Here is a 17,331-nt window from a genome sequence, read left to right on the forward strand (position 1 = left end):
CCGGGAACAAGTACTTGAACAGAAGGTCAAGTTGGAGTATGTTCCTTCTAAGGAACAAGTTGCTGATATTTTCACCAAACCATTGCCCAGGGACACTTTTGAATACCTCAGGCAAAAGCTGGGGGTTGTTGATGCATCATCTTATTGTTGAACATCTTCTTATTGGTGGTATAGGCTCAGGGGGAGCACATAATGCATTGTTGGCATTATGGAGAAGGAGATCTTGGAAATAGCTGCAATATGTCTCTATCTCTTTCATGGTGGTACGTTGCTGCAGATCAGGTTCATAGGGGGAGCATGAGCGTAGGGGAGCATACCCTTTGCCCTTGATGTCAAAGGGGGAGAATGAAGCTGAAGATCATGAGGTTGCCATCAAGTCCAAAGGGGGAGATTTTTGGCATTATGATTCAGGTGTTGTCCTTGATGGCAACCCATTCAGGTGATAGATCACTATTCTTGATGATCAGCTCTCTATTTTTAAGAAGGACGCAGGCAATCTGTTCAGAAAGTGCGTCCCCGTAGGTATACCATGCAGAACCCGCGTCCAGGGACGCAGGCCAGCCGTTCAGGGGGTGCGTCCACCCAGTGCACACATTTCAAGACAGAGAAAAGCACGTGGGGGTTTCTTGTGTGGTTTCTAGCCGACGGTTTTGTGTTTCTATGGTGTCGGCTCGTGGTATTGTTCCATGTTTTGGGGAGGAGCTTGCCTATATAAAGCAAAGGAGTTCATTTGGATTAATCATGTTTTTTGTTGAACATCTTAAGAGGGTAAGATCTGGTCTAGATCTAAACAAGGCGAATCTGATGGACCGAGATCTCTTCGGCTCTTGCTCGGATCTGTAGATCTGATTGTCTGGGTTACTTCTAAAGTCTTGAAATCATCTTTGCCCAGAGGGACGCAGGTGCAGTAAGGGTTCAGGTGCGTCCGGGACGCAAGAGCGAAGGTTTCAGGTGCGCCGGACGCAGGTGCAGGAAGGGTTCTGGTGCGCCGGGACGCAGGCAGTTCAATAGACTCAGTGCGAGGGACGCAGGCTAGCAGTTGAGCAGGGTGCATCCGGGACGCAGGCTAGCAGTTGAGCAGGGTGCGTCCAGGGACTCAGGTCAGCAGTTGAGCAGGGTGAGTCCAGGGACTCAGGCTAGCAGTTGAACAGGGTGAGTCCGGACTCAGGCTGGCAGTTGAGCAGGGTGCTTCCTTCTCTTAAAATCCTTGTTTATCATTGTTGTGTTCTGGGTTTTGGTCCTATTATTGTTGATCTGGTTACTACAGTTGATTGGGTGATTCTCTTACACTTGATGATCAATTAATGCTTATGGATCCAGTTTGAAAATTTATGAAAAGTGGTCCTTGTATGAAAAGAAGTAGGGGGTTGTAGCTCCCTTCCAGGAGAGACTGGAAAACGAGAGAGAGTTGTAGCTCTCTGCAGGTTGCAGCCTGCGTACTGGTAAAGGACTGCACCAGTACAAAATCATTGTAAAAGAATTTCTAAATTGAAAGAAGATAGAGACATATTGCAGCAGGTGGTTTTCTCCCACATTGGGTTTCCACCTTACATCTTGTGTTCTTTGGTGTGACTGTCTATTTTCTTTGTTCATGCTCATTATTTTATGGTACTGATATGCAAGAATAATTCTAAAGATCAAATAAGGAAGATTTGTTAAATTGCTAGATAATACTGATTCACCCCCCCTCTCAGTATTATTTCCAACACACACTATATTTTTAGAAAGTTACTTTCATCTTCAACCCTCTTAGTGTGACAAATATAATAAATTCTAGCATCACAATATATTTTGGGAATAGTTCAATGCCCAACTTCATTGCGGAGCTTATAAAAGTTCATAAATGTTTTATAAATGTTGATTTTCTTGTTTGTACTAATCAGAATTGAGAATTAACTACCTTCTTAAATATTATCTTAACTTTTATTTTCCAACTCTTTATTGCACCATAAAAATTTAAAATTAAAATATAACAATATTTTTAATGTCATCTATATAATAGCATATTTCTATATTCTCCAATTATTTAACACAATATCCACTTAATTTGGTAGCAATCAACTTTACAAACACTATACTTTTGTAACAAACCTTGACATCACTCTCCAACATCTGAGTTTTTTTTTCTTTTTTCTTTGGTCTAACTAATAATAATGCATCGACTAATGTACTAAAAATCAATATTTCTACTCCATATGTGTCCCTTTTTCTTCAACATACCATTATAAATCATATTTGTATTATTTTCATGAAACTCAACTCACCTACTTAATCCATATATTACGTACCTCAATATTATTATAATTATTTTCACCAACTTGACTCGTGATTTAATCTATTAGTTGTATACTTGGCCATTTAATGCCATATGACAAGGTCTGCACACCATTGTACTCATGGAGGGCGATGAACTTAATTTGTTTACGGTTTCATGTGAGGTGGCAACCTACTTGCTTCCTTTGGCACTCCCTATACATGATAGTTGTGCAATGGATAGCACAGACCCAATAATCCACCTACTCGTCACCCAATCCCATGTGAGGAGGTATGTGATGGCACGAATCTTCATGGTTACGGTTTCAAGGGTAAATCAATGGTTGTGTACCCTTGGCTCCATACCAATAACTCTAATGTATTAGGGTTAACCCTATCCTATTCCTGACCTCTTAAGTTCTCTTTTCTGCCCATTTTCCTCGCCCTCTTCCAATTTCGACAGAGCTATTGTTCCTTCACATTTCCAAACGCACATTTATAAACCTATCCCTTTCCAGGGTCTGATTTGAGGTTAATTTCACCATTTCGAATTTGTTTTCCTACTCCATTGCTCGGGCATAGCCCTGGTTCACCGCGGTGTTTGACAATCACAGGTTCATTACCATTTCCCACCACTTACGAGAGAACTCTGAGCGACGACATGGGGAAAATGAAGGGTTGGTGTTCAACTATGCGTTCACTTAACCTGGTTTCAGGTAATTTTTTCGAAATTATCTTATTTACTCAATTTTCCCCTGAAATCTTGTATCTTTCACTCTCGGGATTAAATTTCGGTTCGTTTTATTTCTTATACAGGTGTTGTAGTGACCCAGGGCATCATTTTGCCCAATGACTCCACTACGCTTAAGATTTCCGCTTCCAACACCCAGGTTAGTTTATTGGCTAAGCTTCTCCCGGTTTAAGATTGTTTTAGTCTATTTCCCTTATTTTCTTCGAATCTAACTAGTGAATTCTTTCCTTGAATCCAGGTGGGTCGTCAGCAACAGACCTCAGCAAGTTTATCCAGGTAAGGGTTTTGGGATTTATTATTTGCATGCCATAGTCTAGTTTGCTGGAAATTTCTTACTTGAATGAGTCCACAGTTAATTGATACGTGTTTGTTTGGTCCTCACAGGTATGCTTTATACTGGAGTTTGGACCGGAAGATATCTGTCACAACTAGCTCGCTCTGCACTAATTGTCGCTTGTATGCTTCCAGGTTGGTTCCTTACTGGTTTCGACCTCCTCCACTCCATGGAGTTTGATTCTTGACATTACAATTTCTCCATTATTGTTCTGCTAAGTTTTTCCCTATATGGAAGGCCTTACAGTATGGTGGTCATGAGGGTTGTTATCACTGTGACTGTATAAATTTTCTAAGGAATACCTCAGGGTACCCTCCAATGTTTGATTCGAATACTTATCTTTTCTATTTAGTCTAAGTTGGACTTCGTTTGGGGGTATCAACCTAAGCAAGATGAGATAATTGTTATGTTCATGCTTATTTAACTGTGCACATAGTTTATAAGACTCTATTTGGACATCTCATAGAGTTTTGTGTTTTGTAAAGCCAAGTTGTAGGCTCACGATTTAGCGGCCATATGTTAACGAACAAATTCTTAAGTTATCCCCTATTTTGGGTCTATTGGTATTCATATGTATTGCAGAGCTCTGTTCTTAAAATGTTTTATGGTTCTATTATTGAAACCCTGAATGGTTATCTTGATGTATCTAGTTCTATACATGAGTGTTTATCGAAGTATATATGTATACATACATTTTTAGTTAATCATATTGACACTTTGTTGTACTACTCAAGCGGATTTTTCTGGTTTAGTATTTTGCATTTATACCTATTTTGTATACCCTTTATGGAGAAGTTCTTGTAGACCTCCTTAATGATTGACCTTCATTTAATATTTGAAGTCTGCTAAAATGTTTGCTTCAGCATAGTATATATGATCTTATCCTAGAAATTAGTTGTCATTCATTAAATTTTCTATAGTTAATCTACGTGGTCTGAAGGCATGAAAAGTATTAGCACAACGTAAATGCACAGTTCCAGCTTCTGTCTTCTTGCAAGATTGTATGTCATACGTCTATTGATTTACTTAACTTTACTGTAAAATTTCCACTGTCTGCATGCATTTAACTATATAAATTAAATTCGTGAAGGCAAAGTCTTCACCTTTGTTAATTTTGAACTGGTATGCTAATTTGTTAATTTACCCTCTTAATTCACGACAAATCATGCTATATTATTTCACTGGATTAAAATATCCAAATGAATTGCACAAGTTTTGTCATGCATTTGATTTAAGACGTGCACAAGTAAATACACCTACTTTTTTCATGCACCAGATTGCGAGTGTTCAATGGAAATACGTATATGCTTCATGAATTTAGTTCTAAACATGCAAGTATAACTACATGCACTACCTATGCACATAATTAAAAAGCATTCAATATAATGCATATTTTTTTTGTTCCTCGATTTCGATTAATATGATATGCATTGAATCTCTCATGCAAATAACCACAACGTGCATGCATTAATTTAAGATATTCCCCACAACATGCATGCATTAATTTAATATATTACCTCTGTGTGCAAGGTTTCTATCCCATAAATCTCAAGCTTCTGTGACATGTATATTATTTGTCCCTTAATTTCACTGTTGAAGTAGGATTTTGAGAACTTGGCACCCTTTAAGAAGAATTTCTATGAGGAGGTAGAAGACATCGTCTCTATGACTGAAGACGAGGTCAGGGAATATCGCAAGAGACGTGAAATTACAGTCGATGGCTGGGACGTTCCCAAGCCCCTAAAAAGTTTTCTTGACGCAGGTTTTCCAGGTATTGTTAATATTTGTCTCTTCATCATAATTCATTTTACAGCCATTCCCCCACCACCAAAAAAGGAATGCCTGGTGCAAAACTAACACCCATTCCCCAAAGAAATGATTTTATGTCTAACAATTTTTTAAGAATTCCCCAAAAATTTTGTATAGCAACTTTTTAAGACAGAATAGAGATAGGGTTTAGAGTTTTGAGGAATTTGTGACTTCAGTAATTATACACATTCTCTCCCTTATCTCTTTTATCTTTTTTACTTGACATTATAACATTACATTCTCTTATATCTAACTTTTTTTTAATTTAAATTTTTAAATATTACCACTCATTGTTTTAGGATATTTGAGAGTGGTTCGAACCTCATTGGAATTTAAGATATTTGACAGTGGTTCCAACCTCATTGGCCTTGAAGAAAGTAGAATTTCATATCAATTTAGTGCCCTTAACAGTTTTCAAGATTGTGGGTTTTCAGTATTGGGTGTCTTCATTGGATTTCTCAATGATGAATTTGCATGAGATCTATTTTTATTGTTAGGGTTTTATCATTATCATTATTATTATTATTTTTTATATTTTTAGAAATGAGACACTATGCTAGGAACTTCTATGTCCCATTCCCCTCAAATTTCCTTGAGAATGGTCCGACATGCCCCTCCATATGTGTCTCTCTGCTCCTGCACTCCCATACCAAAAACTTGGTGGAAAATTGGTTCCCAACACATTTCCTTGGGGATATGCTATTGAAGCTATGGAAGGTTGCCTCCCGTAACTTTAATCTAGCAATACATTTAGACTCTAATTTTAGAGGTTTTTCAAGAACTTAGTATTTTTAGGACCTGGACTCCTTGAAGCGATTTTGATTATAAGCTTCATCCACACTTCATCCTTGAATTTTTCAGTTGTGACTTAGTCTTGGCTTCTATTGTGCACCTTTTTCTTTGTGATGGGATTAAATTGTTCAAACTTCCTTGCACGTGGATTTTTTGTGTGTGAAGTTTTCCTGTTTGACTGTTTCTGAGATTAATTTTTTACATCACGGCATCCAACTACTCTCTTGCTCTCCTGTCCAAGAGGAGAAAGTTTCAACCATCCTTGTTAGCTAAGCGTTTGTGCTGGAAGGTTAAATTATTCTTCTACTTTGCTCCAGTTTCCTCTCTAAATAATAGGCAATGATAGGATGGTAATCTAGATTAATTCTACCATGAATTCTAAGTAGGGATTTTCCTCAGCACAAGTGCAAAGTTAGAGGACGTGTAACATTCCTTGGCTGTGTGTCTGTCTTTGCTGAATTTAAATTGCAGCACATCACTACTTTCCTTCTAATTCCCACGTTCCTGAATTGCTATTGAATGTTGACATGATAGAAAGGGTAGTTGTAGTGCTTCTATGCTTTGACCTTGTATTCTCCGGCGAGACTCTGTTGCCCATCCCTGAGAAGGGACTGTTTTGCAAAATCTGTAGATACTTTATTGTATGATATTAATGTGCCAATTTCCTATTCTTTGTAATATTTTTTTAAGATCCTTTCTCACTATGATTGTTTTCATATTTCAAAGCTTTTTAAGGATGTATTTATGATATGAACCAAGGGAATATAAGGGGTTAAATGTATATGATATGATTCCAAAGGGTAGTATTTATGGGGTTAAATGCCTATGTTATGTGTAAATAATTATGTAATATGGTTGGCTTAATAAGTAATGGGCCATATGTGCACTGTTTAAATAGGTATATAAAGAAATCATATAATCATTATTGAAGGCATGTGATTTGAATGTATAAATGTATTTGGTATTTGGAGGAGTTTCTCTTATTGTTATCTTAGTTAAAAGTACCCCTCACATGTTAACATGTCTGTGTATTGATGATTGATGATTCCTTGAATGCTATGTTGAATTGTACATGAATGCAGGATAATTTAGAAATTTGTCTTTTGGCCTTCTTGAATTGGACTTGGTTGCCCTATATTTTATGATTTCTATCCAACCTAAAAATTTGAAATGTGTAAAATAGGATCGTTGAGCAACAGTCAAAGCTCAGGCCTTTCTATATCTATTTTGGGTGTCAGATTTTACTGATTATCAAAATTGTGGTTTTAAGAAATTTCTGAAATGTAAGAAAAATTATGCTAATTTTTGTTGGGTATACGACCAAAGTCCCACATTGACTAGAAGTGGGGAGGATCATGGGTATATAAGGATGGACAAATATCTCCATTGGTTTGAGGCCTTTTGGGGTAAGTCCAAAAGCAAATCCATGAGGGCTTAGGCCCAAAGTGGACAATATCATACCATTGTGGAGATATGTGGTGTCCAGAGTCCTTACAATTTTTGAATTGCGGGTATTTTTTTTGTCAAAGTATGTTCTTGAAGAGGTTGTAAAGGCAGGCTTTATGGAGCCAACACCTATTCAAGCTCAAGGATGGCCTATGGCTTTGAAAGGGCGGGATTTAATTGGTATTGCTGAGACAGGCTCTGGGAAGACACTGGCATATCTTTTACCTGCTATTGTTCATGTTAATGCTCAACCTTATTTAGGTTTGTTATTGCGTCTTTTAGCTTTAAACTGTCTAGAGCCTTATCTCCTCCTTGGCCCTTTTACTGTGATGTAAATTTTTTTTTTTTTTAAGTATGATCTCTTGATGGGAGGGAAATGTCTTTTTCCTCCATACCTACCATACATGGCTACATATTAAATGTTGTCGCTTGTTGTCATATATCAGCTCCAGGAGATGGGCCTATTGTCTTGGTGTTAGCACCTACACGTGAGCTTGCTGTCCAGATCCAGCAAGAGGCAACTAAATTTGGGGCATCGTCAAAAATCAAGAATACGTGTATATATGGAGGTGCTCCCAAAGGTCCACAAGTACGAGATCTTTCAAAAGGTAGGTTACTTTGTAGCATCACTCTAAGCCTTTTATGTATTCACAGATCTCGATCATTTATGTTTTATTGTTTCATTGCCTTCACTGTTTATATGTTCTCAAACCTTTGGATGTCACTCTGAATTGCTAATTTTATTCTTCCCTTGTTTGGATTTAGGGGTTGAGATTGTCATTGCAACTCCGGGTCGGTTAATCGATATGTTGGAGTCACAAAATACAAACTTGCGAAGAGTGACATATCTTGTGTTAGATGAAGCTGATCGTATGCTAGACATGGGTTTTGAACCACAAACAAAAAAAAAATGTTTCTCAAGTATGTATCGTTGCCATTTAATATATACTATAGGCTTAGTTACACAAGATAAATTGCACACTCATAAACTTTTCAATATGACCTGTTTTGTGGCTTTAATATTGATTTCCATTACTTATTGATTCATATATCAAATCTGTTTTCATCAGTAGTTAAGAATGCATTATAAAAGACCATAAAAAGCTGTTTTTTTTTTTTGGGTTATATTTTGTTTCTTTCGTTGTTATTATTATTATTATTTTTTCTCTGGTGTTCTCAATTTTGTCCTTTCCTGGCTAAGGAAGAAGGTTGGTATTGAAACCTGAACTGTGGGTTTTGAATATTTGTTTTGGGAGCAGCAATGTCTCATTTTGATTTTGATTATTCACAGTAGAATTCATTAATACAAGTAGTGTCTAGAAATGTAAGTTCACATCCATGGTTTCGAGACAATTGTAACTTTGAACAGCACACACACGCACGTGTATGTATGGACTTTATATCGGTGCCTTAATGAAAAGGACCTTGTTGGTGATGGCAGTGAATTATTAGTTACTTAGAAATTTTCCCTGGGGTATGGACCAACTTTTGCGGATCTTTCTGTAATCCATGTTTATCTGCTGGAAAATGTTTAATTAACCTATCTTCCTGCACTATTTCTCCCCTTTGACATCAGAGCTATTTGGTGTCTGTTGTAACCAATTCTGAATCTTCCCTGGTATGCAGATTCGGCCAGATCGGCAGACATTATACTGGAGTGCAACTTGGCCAAAGGAAGTCGAGCTTCTTGCTAGGCAATCTCTGCATAATCCGTACAAGGTGGTTTCTTTTCTACAAGTCTGCATGTAATAAAATTGAGCTCTGCTTTTCTTGGGTGGCAAGTGATGGTCTCTGTTATGTTTGCAACTTTATTATTATTGGAGTCTATTGGAGGTTTTCCAATTTCTGCTAAAGCTGTATGAATTTTTATGTCTTTCTAGGTAATAATTGGCTCACAAGAACTCAAGGCAAACCATGCTATTGAGCAAATTGTGGAGATTGTTTCTGAACATGAGAAGTATACAAGGTGTAATTTATCCTTCCTAGGTGCAGTTTATAGTATATACTGACTATCGTTTTGCTTTTTAGCTGTGCAAATGCACCCATGAATTAAGACATTTCTCTTTCAGGTTAATACATCTCTTAGAGGAGATCATGGATGGTAGCCGCTTGCTTATCTTTTTGGAAACTAAAAAAGGCTGTGACCAAGTTACTAGGAAACTTCGTATGGATGGATGGCCAGCACTATCAATTCATGGAGATAAAAGCCAAGCTGAGAGAGACTGGGTCTTATCAGAATTTAAGGCTGGAAAGAGCCCTATTATGACTGCTACCGATGTTGCTGCACGAGGCTTGGGTATGTAGAAATTGATGTATTAAAGAATTGAAAGTTCACTTTTTGTACACTAGAATGTTTACAAGGTTGGTTTTTATTACCTATTCACGGTTCATCTCTTTATTTTTAGAATAGAGGAGGTTGATTATAGGATCAACTATGTAGATTCCAAACTTCTTGCCTTTAGCTCCAGGAGCTGAATTGACATGCTATTGGGGATTAGAACTGAAATTATTTGATATTTTCAGTGGGCTGATCGTTATAAGTTGGGTGGAGGGGTGCAGAAATAATGCATTGATTGAAATTTAGGGGGTTGATTTTTTCAAGTTGGGGATTCTGGGCTGCTAGTGGTTATTCTGAAGCATGGATTGTAGCTTGGCGGCGATTGAATACAATTCCTATGTTTGATGGCAGGGAAGCTTGTTGTCGCTGCCATTGCTCTGGTCCAAATTTATGGAGCTGGCTTTCTAGTGCAACCTGATTGGCTTTTGCAGCACGTGACCTTTCTCCCGTACGTGGCAGATTTTGCTATAGTCTACTGTCAGATGGCAAGCCTTTCTTGGACTGTGTAATAGGAATTGCATTATTAAAGCATGGTTTCTTATTTCATGGTTATTGTTCTATGCTTTTGTCTTGCATATGGACATTTCATTAGGGCCATAACTATATCACCTAATTGGATATACTTGGGAAACATAGAAAGCTAATACTATTAAATCAGGCCTGTAGTCTGAGAGTTCATTTATGCATAAGGTATATTCTTATGTTGGGTGTAGGGATAGAATATACTACATCTATTGCCAAATATAACATTTTTTTTCTTAGTAATAGAGAGAGATGACCTATTTTCCATCTAGTGATCCTTATTGGTGCTTCTTTTACTTACAAGATAGAGATGCTTGCAGTCCTCTCTTATTCTATATATGCAGGTATCAGCCATTCACATTGATTATTTTGGGCATCAACTATATCCATGTAATTCTTTTCTTCCTCTTGCCATAATGTTTTGGGTATGAATTGTAATTGACAATATTGTACAAATAAGATCGAGTTCTTGAATTGCATTAATTATTCATGTGTACTTGTACAACTAAGATGATATGCTTAGGCCCTCTTATTATATTTTGATTACAATTCCAGTTTGATCTTTTGACACATTCTCTGTTCCATCAGACAATATCGATTTTACGTATTGTTTTAAAATTTCATATCAGTAATCATCTCATTTTTTTTCCACCTGTCAGGCCATCAAATGATAGAGCATACAAAGAGGCTAGTTGAAGAAAGGTTCCCAATAGTTGGTGGTTACCAATACAATGCTGAGGTAGGCTATTATTTAGCAACTAAAGGCATTTGTAACCTTTGAACTGGATCAGTAATGACAGGAAGTACACTTGTTGTATTGGTGATAGTCCAAGTTCTTGAAATCATAATGGGTGATCTAATCCTAACCAAGATTTCTACTATAAAGCTTGATATTAAATTTTTATATTTGAATCTAGGTTGTATATGGAGATATAGATTCAGTTATGATACAGTTTGGTGTACCAAATATAGAAGAGGCCATGATGCTAGGGAGGGAGGCCTCAAATTATATTAGTGGTACATTTACAAAGGTACAGTGTCAAGAATTTTAAATATTCGTGAAGCCTCTAGAGTTGTTAATGATGTTTTTGTAAGGATGAATGTTTTAATATCACCTTTCTTTTTAAAACTAATCTTCTTTTGACATTCCACTTCCATGAGATCTGTGTAAATATGCACAGGACAAGATGATCAGTTATGCTTTTCTGTGGCTTATCTGCATCTGTTTGGTGCATCTTTGGCATCTAATCAGTGCGTTATTTAACATATGCTTTTATGCAGCCTATTAAACTAGAATTTGAAAAAATATACTACCCATACTTGTTGATCAGCAAGAAAAGATATGCTGGGTTGTTGTGGACAAAAGCCAAATGCTTATGACAAAATGGATACTAAAGGTGACAAACCTGATCTTTTTGTTTCAAAGACAGGCCTTAGTGTCTGTGAAGGCTCAAAATGGAGAAAAATAATTTATTCGATGCCTTCTTAATTATTAAATATTCTTGATATTTTAAATATTCCATATCAACATGCATTGAAACAGTGCAAATGGACAATTGCCTACTGGTGAAGAACTTGGTTACAGAGTGCCTTCACAAAATACTCATTGATTGTGACATACCTGGTGCAGTGCAGTATGTCAAGAACACTATTTCTAACTTGTTAATGAACATAATGGATTTGTCACTTTTGATGATAATTAAGGTGAGAACAATGAATCCTTCTGCATGTTTATGACCAAATTTGTTTGACCATTTGTTACTTTTGAAATGGAGAAAATATGATAGGGGGAAGAGGAGATTTACATTGCGAGCAAGTCACTTATTACATATTCCTGGTTTCAAGTGTTAGAAGTATATACTATATGCCTACTTCGGGACATTTCACACGATTTTACAACTTTTAACTTTACTTAAATTCTCATAAAATCGTGAATTTTTCAAATAGCTCTTTAACTTATTTGCATCCATTTAGATTATTATTCTTTTGATATACATGTAATTACATTTGGCTTTGGAAAATGAACATAATTTACATTGTATGCCGTTTTCTTCGTTATATATATATGAATTTGAGATCTTCATTTTTACAGATTTGAAAGGCTGTCAAGGAGGTCATGACTGCTTAGGTACAGAAGGTGTGCTTCGAGTAAGCCTGGGCTGCTTTGTATCCAATTTTAAAATTTATATGCCTTACAAGTTGTTTGGCTTTTAAACACATTGGATACCGGATTCTAATTTCTTGTCATGAGCTTTTTAAGTTTGAAGTGGCATCATGTCTTTCACAGAAGGTAAATCCGGATCAGTATCAAGGTTTGAATTTTCATGCAAAACTAACCACCCGTTGGTTACAAACCAGATTATTTCTGGGGGCTTTAACATGCAAGTGGCCTTGGTAATTTTCAAATGCATAACCATGGCAACATAACTTACATAAAATCATATCCGCGTATCGATGCCATTTGACTATAAGTGGCACATGCATCTCGGGCACTTCGTGCGATGTCAACCACGTTATTTTCCCCAACAGTATTGGACCATAGCGATAGGCCTCTGGAGTCTGAACTGTTTAACTTAACATCACCTCAGATCTTTTATTTCGCTATGTTTCTTACAACAATTGGAACTACGAAGTTGCATGAATGTCGTGACTCGTGGCATTCAGGATGGTGGTCCTTGAAGAGCCTTATGTGGATTGCTCTGATGGTGATCCCCTTTTTTATTCCATCTGCTTTTAGTCAATTCTATGGTGAGTTTACTTAAAATGATTCTCAGCAATCTATTTCAATACCAAATCTGGTTCAAATTACCAAATTTTAATTTGTTTATGCTTAAATTAGACAAGTTTCATGACTTTGTGGCAAATTGCAATTAGACATCAAAATTGTCCAAACATGGATTTCATAAAATGACATATCATAAAATAACGTCTTTGTAACTATTGATGTAGGTGAAGTTGCTAGATTTGGTGCCGGGTATGCTTCTCTTCTTTCACGTTTTTTGGATACAATGTGCCTTTTAAGTACACAAACAATCTGCTTGGATAAATTAACTTCTGGAGAATCAATTTTACATTTGTTGATTTGTAGAAAACAGTTGATGACAAATCCAAGGGTGGGGGTTGGTGATATTTTCACGCAATGTTTCACTAGTTCAGTGATATCTAATACTTCCCTCGTACATCAATCACCTACGTCATCAAAATGTCTCCCTACATTCTGTACTTGGAAGGGATTCAGTCAATATTTACTGCTAGCAATGGGAGGAAGAAGTGTCAAGGGAGGCTCTTATACAATTTAAGAGAATCAAAACATGACAATATATAATATATCTGCATTTTTAATCTCATGCTGAGAAAAATTGATTACTGTTTAGCTATGGCAGAAACAGATGTTTGCAGGTCATATCCTTTATCAAGGCTATTAGTGTATTCTTAAGGGCATTGTTGTTTGCCTATGCTAACAATCTCTTTGTTGAGTCAGGGTCTGACAAAGACTGGAGATGACTATGCAGTCAAGGCAGCACACGTGGAACTAGCTGAGCGCATGCGGAAGGTAAATACTGGAAATAACTTCTCAAAACAAGTATAATGAATGGTGCAATGCGTTCTAGTTCCATTTCAATCCTATCTCTCTATTTTTATTACTGGAGTGCATCTAAAGGCTCTTGTAATATCTTTCTTTTTATTGACAATGAGTCCGTTGTTGGATTTTTTAAATTGATGTCATGTTTTAAAGCCAAGCTGCCCCTGGTTTACAGAGGGATGTTGCAACTGCTCCAACTGTGGGTAATCGTGTTCCATATGTCATCATAAAGGCTGCAAAAGGTGCCAAGGTAATAATTAACCCCTTCTGTGCTCAGCATAAGTCTTGATATTGCACTAAAAAATGGTTATTTTAATTATTTTGTTATGTTTTATTTGGAGGCATAATTTACAGAGGGATTATGGATATAATAACTAATGTGTTTACTTGGGCTCAGGCATATGAGAAATCTGAGGATCCAATTTACTTACTGGAGAATAACATCCCTATTGATCCACAATATTATCTGGAGAATCAAATGAGCAAGGTGAAAGACCAAAGCATCATCACTTGCAGTTTATGCTCTTTTTGAAAATTTCACCAGTGTTTCAAATATATCTTGATAGATAGTAATTCTTTCCAGCTAAGTGTTTTTGATTAGTGCCTGTTTTTGCTCTGTAGCCGCTGTTGAGAATATTTGAGCCCATTTTGAAGAATGCAAGCAAGGAGCTTCTTCATGGTAGTCACACACGAGCAGTTTCCATATCAACTCCTTCAAATAGTGGAATTATGAAATTTGCCAAGAAACAACTCAGTTGTATTGGTTGTAAAACACCTATCAGGTATTTAGTTAATACAAGTAGAGGGTGTCCTTGATCTGAATTTGAAACTACTTGAAATTTGTTTGCAAGGTATTCAATTCAGAATTAAACATGTTTAAAAGATTTCCATGTTTTGCAGAAAGAAAACACATGAAATTTTCAGCTGTTCATGACCCATTTAAGCATAGCAGAGTTTTTCCCTTTTACTGTTTAACACATTAAAATTAATATTTTCTGCAAAATAAATCAACCACAAATACAAAAGAAGTTGATAAAGCAGTTCACCCCCTCCAGGGCTATGTCTGCTGGGTCCAAAGCTCCTAATCGGGCTTGTCCTTGTTTTTATTAAATGCTCAAATTGAAAATACATCTGAATAGAAGCATCTACAGGAGAAATAGATGGTAAAAATGGATTCAGAACACTTGAATCCTTCAGGATTGACTATTGGATCACCTCCAATGGATACCTGCAACCCTATACAGTCTTCACAAAACTGGGCCCTAGTGGCTCCTAGAACTTTCACGACCCCAAAACCTCTGAAATGACCTCAGATGGCTATAAGACCTACACCAATGGCTTCAGAAGGTCGAAAATACCCAAAAGAAATAAAAAAAATCATTCAAAACCGACTTTCCTAGCCAAAGTTATGGCCATTTAAAGTTTCTCCAATTTGCCCCTAGAAAAACTCCAGCTAACTTTAGTTAACTCCAGTTAGCTCCGCCAATTATGGCGGGTCCGCCAAATTTGGCGCTCCTGCCTAAATTATGCCAACTTAACTGCTGTTACATTTAATTTTTGGTGGTTGCCTCGGATTTCGTGCCCGACGGAATATTCCAAAAAACAATTAAAATTTCTAATGTTATGGACAAATTCTTCTTTTTGCCATAACTTCCTCATACAGTGACCGTTTTTCGAACCGTTTGAGGCGCCAGAATCGGGAAGATGAGAACTTTATATTCATTCAACTTTGAAATGGTTCTAAGCACTTTAAATTTTGAGCATTTTACGACACTTAGGACATGAGCACCTGATCACGCCTCCCCATTGGGAAGCTTTTGGACCCCAAAAGCCTTAAACTACCTGTTAAAGAGGTGAGGGTACAACTCCCTCACTCTGTCCACCTCCATCCACTTTGCCTTGTTCAGTTTGCTTCCTTTGAAACCAACCCAAACATAATCTACACTGCCCCTCCTTGAAGTGCGTGTCCTTCTGTCAAGGATTGTATCTTCTTTCAGCTCATCTAAGAATTCTGGCGAGAAATCTTCTATAGATGGCAGCTGAACAAAATTTTCATGATCAACAATCAGAGGAGGTTCATACAAACGTAAGTTCTCCACATTGACAACAGAATACATTTGCATGTAGGAAGGCAAATCTAATTGAAAAGCATTATTTCCAACCTTCTTGAGGATTTTGAATGGACCATCACGAATAGGGTTCAGCTTTTTACCTTCTCCTTGCATCCTTTCCTTACTAATGTACAACCATACCTCATCTCCTTCTTGAAACTTGTGATCGACTCTATGCTTGTCGTGTCTTTCCTTGTACTTGCCTTGACTCTTCTCAAGCTGTTCTTGAATTTGCTGATGTATTTGCTGAATTCTTTCAATGAATGAACGAGCTTTGTCAATGTCACTATGTCCCTCAATGGCAACATCTTTCTCAAGAATGAAATCAAGAGGTGATTTTGGCAAATAACCAAAACAAGCTTCAAACGGTGAGGTGTTTGTGGAAGTGCTTGGCACAATTGTAAGCATGTTGTATGTAGTGCAAATGTTCATCCCAAAGCTTGGGATGCTTGCTGCAATAACCTCTCAAGAGGTGCACAATGGTTCTGTTCACAACTTCGCTTTGTCCATCTGTTTGCGGATGGAAAGCAATACTTTTCTTCAACTTTGTGTCCATCATCTCCCATAGGTTGGACCAAAAATTCCCCACAAATCTGGAATCCCTGTTACTAATAATGGAAGTAGGCAAACCAAAGTGAATCCATACATGATGAAAAAATAATTCAGCAGTTTGTTCAGCAGTTATAGTTTTCTTACAAGGCATAAGTATACACATTTTGCTGAAACGATCAACTACTACATATAAATAATCATGATGCTTTCGAGATTTTGGCAAACCTCCTACAAAATCCATAGAGATTCTCTCCCATGGTCTAGAAGGTACCGGCAAAGGAGTATACAAACCAAGTTTCCTGTTGCTAGGCTTGCTTGTAGCACATAATGAACAACCTCTTATGAACCTTGAAACATAATCTACCATGCGAAGCCAATAGCAATACCTCTGTAGATGTGCAACTGTTTTGCTCACACCAAAATGGCCAACAATAAGAGAAGAATGAGCTTCTCTTATGACATTTATCCTCTCCCCCCGTGGTATACACAACTTGCCCAAATGAAACAGCAAATTGTTATGCATGTGATAGTCATTTTCATCTACATGATTTCCTTTACTCAAGTTAGCATACACATCTTTAAAGTCATCATCAGATGCATATTGTTCTATGTAACTATCATGTACAATGGAATCATTCTTAAGTAAAGTAACAACACCAATAATAGGCCTTGAAAGCATATCAAAAACCTTATTCAAAGTACCTTTCTTATACCTTATTACCAAATGGAACTGTTGCAAGAAGCCCATCCATCTGAAGTGTCGTGACTGTTGTAACTTGCTTTGTGATTGCAAGTACTGTAAGGGCTGATGGTCGGTATGTATAACAATTTATTTGCCCA

At 37.0% G+C, this 17,331-nt stretch overlaps 1 protein-coding gene across 1 annotated transcript; it reads left to right on the forward strand.

Annotated features, from left to right (window-relative positions):
- The first annotated feature begins 2,914 nt into the window (after positions 1 to 2,914).
- Positions 2,915 to 9,701, forward strand: LOC149256145 (DEAD-box ATP-dependent RNA helicase 20-like). The gene is made up of 10 exons (XM_089455247.1): positions 2,915 to 2,969; positions 3,070 to 3,143; positions 3,243 to 3,280; positions 3,389 to 3,472; positions 7,426 to 7,646; positions 7,832 to 7,993; positions 8,151 to 8,294; positions 9,001 to 9,104; positions 9,266 to 9,351; positions 9,455 to 9,701. Exons 1-10 carry the CDS (start codon positions 2,915 to 2,917, stop codon positions 9,687 to 9,689), a joined length of 1,203 nt encoding a protein of 400 aa, XP_089311373.1. The 3' UTR covers positions 9,690 to 9,701.
- Positions 9,702 to 17,331: the final 7,630 nt, after the last annotated feature.

Source organism: Pinus tabuliformis, chromosome 7, assembly GCF_031772625.1.
Source record: "Pinus tabuliformis cultivar Carrire ecotype Pingquan chromosome 7, CPIR1, whole genome shotgun sequence".
NCBI classification, from domain to species: Eukaryota; Viridiplantae; Streptophyta; class Pinopsida; order Pinales; family Pinaceae; genus Pinus; species Pinus tabuliformis.

Excerpts from the sequence above, each read along its gene's own strand:
- LOC149256145 (XM_089455247.1), top strand. The coding sequence starts at position 2,915 with ATGGGGAAAATGAAGGGTTGGTGTTCAACTATGCGTTCACTTAACCTG. Across the intron at positions 7,647-7,831 it reads TAATGCTCAACCTTATTTAG|CTCCAGGAGATGGGCCTATT; the intron begins GTTTGTTATTGC and ends GTCATATATCAG. Across the intron at positions 9,105-9,265 it reads CTCTGCATAATCCGTACAAG|GTAATAATTGGCTCACAAGA; the intron begins GTGGTTTCTTTT and ends ATGTCTTTCTAG.